The sequence below is a fragment of the Bison bison genome, unplaced genomic scaffold (assembly GCF_000754665.1).
Source record: "Bison bison bison isolate TAMUID 2011002044 unplaced genomic scaffold, Bison_UMD1.0 scf7180017864390, whole genome shotgun sequence".
Lineage (NCBI taxonomy): Eukaryota > Metazoa > Chordata > Mammalia > Artiodactyla > Bovidae > Bison > Bison bison.
Window position 1 is genome coordinate 7166415 of NW_011494962.1, and position 7383 is coordinate 7173797.

General features: G+C 33.7%; 1 protein-coding gene across 5 annotated transcripts in view; it reads right to left on the reverse strand.

The window, feature by feature from the left end:
• Positions 1-693: 693 nt before the first annotated feature.
• Positions 694-7383, reverse strand: part of LMO3 (LIM domain only 3 (rhombotin-like 2)) — a 63175-nt gene continuing 56485 nt past the window's right edge. For all 5 annotated transcript variants that reach the window (XM_010858749.1, XM_010858748.1, XM_010858750.1 and 2 more), the window contains one exon: positions 694-3590. In XM_010858749.1, the coding sequence (XP_010857051.1) occupies positions 3485-3590 (106 nt within the window). In that variant the 3' untranslated portion in view covers positions 694-3484. The remainder of the gene's footprint in view (positions 3591-7383) is intronic.

The following is a 7383-nucleotide window of genomic DNA, read 5'->3' on the forward strand; positions in this document are numbered from 1 at the left end:
TAATGGCATTTTTAAAGAAAAAGTAATAATCAAAGGGCTTTTGCTAAAACTGTATTCAGCGTTAATGGTCTATTACAATAAACATGCAGATTGTTTTCCTAACATAGTTAACACTAAATATGTTTGGCCTGTATCATTTTATGCAATTGTTTAAATGGCTAGTCAGAGAGTGGTTTGCCTCAAGTGACAGTTAAAAGGAAACCACTTGTGAATGGTGTGTTTGATTACTTTCAGCACCTTGGTTCAGAGAAGGTAAAACATTTCTTCCTTGAAGAGGTAGGATTTAGTTGAGTTCTGTGTTTTAATTCATTATGCAGGAGTGAGGAAATCTGAAATTTAGTCTGACAAGAGCAACATGGTTGCTTTCAGAAAGATCACTTAAAATTTGTATAAACGTACAAATTTATACCCACCAATTGCTACCTTCATTTTGACAGTTTTATTTTCCACACAGAAGTAAATAGCAATAAACTACCTGGATTGGAGATCCTGCATATGACATTTGGAGAAAGCATTTGGGGTACTTTTTTCTGCTTCTGATCTATTAATACCTTTTGAAAGTAAATGTCCTTATACATTTTTATTCCTTTTGCATACTATGCTTTCTAGATATCATCTTAGACTTTTGCCAATTAAGTGCAATCAAATAGTGTGATGCCCCTTTTATTAAAAAAAAATCCAAATATAAAAAAGTGAATGAAAGAAGCCAGCAGATATTTATTAAGCAAGATGGAAGTGAAATTACAAACACAGGTCAGCTTTTCAACTCAGCCAGCACTCTGGTGGGTGGAGGAGCTTGGTCCTTCATCACAGTCAGCCTACAAGAGACGCATGTAGGCAGCTTCCGCTGCTTGAGGAAACCAAACTCCATCGGAGGTGTCTTACTGGAGCCTTCAGACAATAAGCTAAATGACGTCAGGGTTACACAACACAAAGAGGAAAGTTGACAACAGTTCAGGGACTCTGAGGAGTCAAGACAATAAGCTTAGTACTTCAGGTCAAAAATGCTACTATTTTCAGGCAATTAGCTGTCAGATGGCCTATTTCTATCTTGTTCCACCATCTTATGGAGATTAAAGATAATCTAAAGAGATTAAGGCCTTAATCTTTAATCCAGGTGAGTCATTTTGTTTATAGAAAAAGTATAAGAATGAATTCCCAAAGGATTAAGCAAAAGAAAAGGCAGTAAAAACCTTGTTTGGTCTTTGGGTGGCAGGAATAAAGGAACAGCGTCAAGAAGCTGAGAGAAGTTTGTTCCCAATTTACAAGTATTTTGACATATTGATAAACATATGCAAAATCATTTAAATATAAAAAAGATCATTTGCAAAAAGATACTGACAATTCGAATTTTACATTCACATGAATTTCAAACAACTCTTAATGGGGACTAGGAGGGCTGCTTTAGTAAAACCACTTGTCACATATTTCCCCCACCTTCCTCCCATTTGTTCAGTTTTATTTTTTTTGGTTTTGGCTATGCAAGTCTTTCCATGAAATAAATGTAAGTTTCTAAGGCTAAAATAATAATTTTGTGGACCGCATACTGCTATTCTTGAAATATCTCTGGGGTATATCTCAAATTTGGAAGACACATGACTTGAACACTCTTAACCATGAATCCTTTGTAAAAATACATACCGTTCACTTTTCACAGAACCATCTTCCTAAAAATGAGAGGCAATATCCAGATCCACACACATGTTCGTAGTAAAGCTTTGTTTTAAAACAACTCAAATCCACACCAGAGTTATTTTCAGTTTAATATTTTGGCCCCAAATCAAGAATTCAGGTATCACATTTAATTTTCATCTGCAGTGCATATTCGGCAGGACAAAGCAGGGATGCAACTAACACTGGGAAATATTGTTTCCTATACAAGTGATCAATATATATATAAAAAAAGAGAAAGCCCAAAGAACTAAAATTTGCTCTAGTAAAATATGCTTCATTGTGCCTGTTGTGGAATTAGGTCTGTTGAATAGTTTGAATACAGGGAGCAGAAGCAAAGAAGCAAAGTGTGAACAACCCAGAAGAAGGGAACACAGTCTCATCTTTATTTCCTTAATTGTAATTTAAATAATCAGTCTCCATAATTTTTCTTTCTAGAAAGCTTTCTTCTTTATCAGCTATCATGTAGGTAAGGGAATAATTTTTCACCTTTCAAAAATGGAATGACAGATTTCAGCCTAAGTGTGATCAATTCTGAATGGTAATTACTTAGAGAAAGCAACGAAGAGTAAGACACATCAAACTTTGAAAGTGTTCACTTTGGAACATTAAAATAAGTGGCAGGTAAATACAGAAAAATATATAATCACCAGTTCTCAGCTTTTTATCAATCCCTTTGTTTCTCTTCTTCTAGAAGATTCTGTGAGCACTATGTTGCTCTGATCAAAAGTGACTTCAATCCTCAAATATCATCATAGCTTCAGTGTGCATTATCATGATTTCAGTAGATTCACACTCAAAACCTTTTAGTGCCAGAAATGTTTCAAGCCATAATGTTATTATACCCTTAGCTCTTATGGAGAGGTCTGGGCAAAATTTGCACAAGAAATTTATCATTTTAAGATTATCTCATAATTGCAGTAACACTTTTTAAAAGTAACCCTTTGGAAAATTTTTAAATGATACCCAAAGGCACTAGTTCACATAGGGGTGAATGGCGCTGAAGGAAACAAAACAAAGCCATTGACTAGGTAAAGAGCACAAAAAAGGATATTAAAAGGAAAACTGTTAAGCTTTAAAGTTATTCTAAAAATGGCACTTTTCACGTTGGTAAAAAATGAAAGTGCTTTAAGATGAAATTCTTATGCATTATTTTAAAGCTGATCTTTAACCCCCTGAAAATAGGGGGTTATAAATGAGAACACTGATAAAGACTCTAAATCATAGCGGCAATAATAGTGGATGTTGCTAAAATGCTTTGTGTGTCTTTCTTTTTCTGTATTTTTAATGATGATAGACGTGTTTAATCTATACGTATCATTAGTGAGATTTGATCTTCAGTTCTTTACTAGAAAGTTACAGCTCATTTAAAATAGCTGGTAGATACAGAAAGCATAAATATACAGTAAGTTTAAACACTGATTGTACTAAATGCAACAATACAAAGAAGCAAACAGAACACAAATGGTAACACAATAAAACTGTATTACATTTGTGCTTCAAATATTACAATACATTATATACAATAGTCCAAAATAAACATCTCATGCCAAGTGACACAAAAAAACGAATAGCAAGCAAAAAAATCCAGCAATATGTACATTACTTTTTTCTTTAATAATAAACATTCAACTCTGAACTGGGGCAATTTCACTACATACAGATGCAGTCCGCCTTTTATTCCATAACCATCCTGCTTTCCTATATCTACCCTATTCAGTTGGTTCCCGTGTCAATTCATATATACACGTGGAGCAAAAAAAAGATAAAAGAATGTAGTGCTTTGTATTCTTAATGGGGTGATGTTGATAGATCAGCGAACCTGGGGTGCATAACCTTCTTTCATTAAACCTTCCTCGTAGTCCGTCTGGCAAAGGATCATGTTATTCTTTAGGAAAAATTTATCTCCAACACAAAATCTGAAAATATTTATAAAAATAAAATGGTTAAGATGACTTCATTCAGATCTCTAATTTTGAAGATTTCTTTTCCTAATCATCATTTCATATGGTAATTCCCTGAGTCTGAAAGTTTGGCTTAGAAAGTTGCCTTTATTGTCAAAATTAAACCATCCAGGTCATTTAATAAAACACTGCACACAAAATTTAAGATCCTACTTTTATACATAAAAATCATAAGAACATTGAGGAAAACACCTTGAGCAGCAAAGGTCATATTTTTTTCATATATTGGAAAGAAAAAAAAGAACTAACGTGTATTTACACTCATTAATACAGGAGACCTGGGTTTGATCCCTGGATCAGGAAGATACCCTGGAGAAGAGAATGGCTACCCACTCCAGTATTCTTACCTGGAGAATCCCACAGACAGAGGAGCCTGGTGGGCTACAGCATACGGGGTCGCAAAGAGTCGGACATGACTAGGCAACTAACACACACATAAAAGAAAGAATGATAATATTTCATGGCAGTGATTATGGAAGCTTTCATCACTGCCCATTTATCCACCTTATTAAAAAAAAGTAAAAACATTAAAATGAATCAAATGATTAGGGAATAGCCAATTTTAGAGCTTCTCATTTAAAGCTTCCTTTTATTTCCTGTTATTAAAATGTGATTAAATTCTGGTAATTTGGAAGTGATTGTTCTGAACTGAAAGCTGTTTTAGCATCAGACTTAGATGCTGGGCCATGGTGCTTTGTTTGTGGCAAGTTCACTAACTATGAAATAGTAAGTGGACTTCTTAGAGCACTTCCAATTAGACCTAAAGGAGTAACCTGATGAACTTAATACTGATGTGATAAATAAACTAGTCTTAGTAGTTAATTATAAATTTTATTCTATAAAGCATTGTTTAATGTGCAAGATCATAATGTTTTTAATAAGTGCTCTTTTTGTATAATTTCCCAGTGGTGACACTTTGGACACAATTAAGGTCAGAAATAAATGCCCGTGCTGTTTCCGGTACATTTAACAATAAAGTAACTCTAAGGCGATCTGTATATATTTTTAATTGTAACAATTTAACCTTCAAACAGCAGTGTCTGGTAGAGTTGACCCAGTAAAACTACTTGTAATTGTACAAGTTGACCTCACTGACCTTTGATAGTGGTCTCTCTTTATCAGATAGTCAATTTCAAATGATGTTCAGGCAGAAATCTTAGTGGATAGATTAAATTGTGTCGTGAAAGCCACACTTTAATGTTTTGTGAAGTTGAAGGTTTAAATGAGGAGCAGTTGGGCTGATTTACATTTGCAAAGATTGGAATGCTAGACAAACAGTGAACCTATTTATTTTCCAACTGGGTAGCTTTGGAAATTTATCCTTATTCTAGCTAAGTAGATAGAGGGGAAAATAGTGTAATAAAAAAAGTAGATTGAAAAGAATTAGCTTTCCTCTTAAAGGAAGATTGGTCTGTTTATTTGTGGAATTTACTTTTTTTTCCCCAGGATTACTGCCTGCTGATGATGCTGATTGAAAGTACAGACTATGCCCTGATCTTAAAATCCTGCAGTTGTTTGTGGTCAAGGCTATTGGATACAATGGACATTCAAGTCTGGACTTCAAGTATATCTTCTTTTTATTAGTTGCAAACTATAAACATGAAATATTGTGCTTAAAAAGTGGTGTTTGGATAAACCAATTTTTGTAGATTATCCTGATCATTAGGCTATGTTGAATAAAAGGAAATATTTCTTTTGTTGGGCAGGCCTAAATAGCCAAATTAGATACTTTTCTTTTATGTGAGATTATATAAAATAACATGCAGAATACATTTAATTACTGTTCAAATTTTTCACTTTATATTAATGATGAAATTAATTTGAATTAACTAATTAATAAACTATCACATCAAAAATAATTTTAATAAAATATTCTTGTGTTCCAGCTGATGTTATTGAATCTTATCTTTTCCTAAAAACCAACTAAACTAGAAATACTTTTTCAACTCTGTACTGTCTAAAATTATGCTTTAATTTTTAAAATAAGTCTCCAAATTCTATTGCTGTCAAATAAAAATGTCGTTTTTAAAATATTTTATTTTGCCATGTTGTGTCATGCCATTCTTACCTTCAGGGGCCTTGAAATGTAGGTAATTTTATTTGTAGATTAATAAAGTCAGAGTAATTATATCAACAAAAGCACTGAACCGAGAGCCTGGGGATTTGGTACTGAGTGCTGTGGTTCTCACCTACCCAATGCAAGATATAGGATGTATTTCATACTTTCTCTGAGTCATTTCTCTGTGGGTAAGGTGAAACAGTTACATCAATGAATGGTTCTGTTCAGTTCAGTTGCTCAGTCGTGTCCAGCTCTTTGCGACCCCGTGGACAGCAGCATGCCAGGCCTCCCTGTCCATCACCAGCTCAGTAGAAATGGTACAATAAGAAGTATATTAAAAGCAGAGAGACATTTGCAATGGATTGAGTTCAAATCCCAGTCTTCTACTCACGATTTTAAAAATGAAACTTCAGGATTTTTGTTTTCAACATCAGTAACTTTTGTAAGTTGATAGTAAAGAGTAGAGAAATACAGTATGCAAAGCCTTCTCTCAATGTTTGGAACGTAGGTAATTAAAATAGACACCTCTTGTAAAGTACTTACCATGTACTAAGGCTGAACATGTATATATAGTCATTGCATTTATTCCTTAAATCCAACCGATAAAATATTAACATTGTCCTTTTCAGATGAAAAACCTAATGCTTTCTCCAGAATTTTTAAAACCTGCTCAATGTTCCATAGCTAGAACATGTATGGTAGAGGAATGAAAAGCACCCTGATCTCTTTGGATTCAAGATTCAAGTTTTTATTATTCACAATTGCCAAGATATGGAAACACTTCAATGTCCATCAACAGAGGAATGGATAAAGAAGATATGGTACGTGTACACACACACACACACACACACACACACACACTCTCTCTCTCTCTCTGGAATGCTACTCAGCCATAAAGAAGAATGACATAATGCCATTTGCATCAACATGGAGTGACCTAGAGATTATCATACTAAGTGACTTAAGTCAGGCAAAGAAAGACAAATATCATATGATATCACTTACACGTGGAATCTCAACTATGACACAATAAACATCTACAAAACAGAAACAGAATAATAAAGTATGGACTTGTGGTTGCCAATCTTAAAATAATCTTTAAAGAAGAGTGCCTATCATTCAGTGAGATATAAATGGAATTCATCTAAAACATTCCTTCCTGAAATATGTTGTTACTAATATGTTGTCAACTGGATAAAGTACATTTTATGTGTGTATCAATTTACACTTAAAGGTCAAAATGAAACAGAACACAGGTGAGGAATGTCACACACATAAAACTTAAAACAGCCTTGAAAGCTTTGGTTAAGAGCTGATTATGATTGCTTTGCAACAAGAGCTAATATCCTCCTTTAAAATGTTCTATACACAAACATGACAAAATTAGAGAAACAGCAACACAGCAGCTATCAGACATCTAACAAAATGATCTACAACTGTGATTTTGTAAGAACGGCTTATTTCCAATGTTCTATAACCAGATCCTAATGCGATTTAGCATTTGCAGAAAAACATTATAAAAATAGTGATGGCCAGAGGATGTTGAATGTATGTATATTAACAGGTCAGGCTAAAATTCTTGAAAATAAACATATTCTTTTTTATAATCTAACCCTAACTGCTTGTGATACAGTCAGTTCAATTAATTCCAGCATCATTAAAAAATATGTTAAGGAATAAAAAAATGTC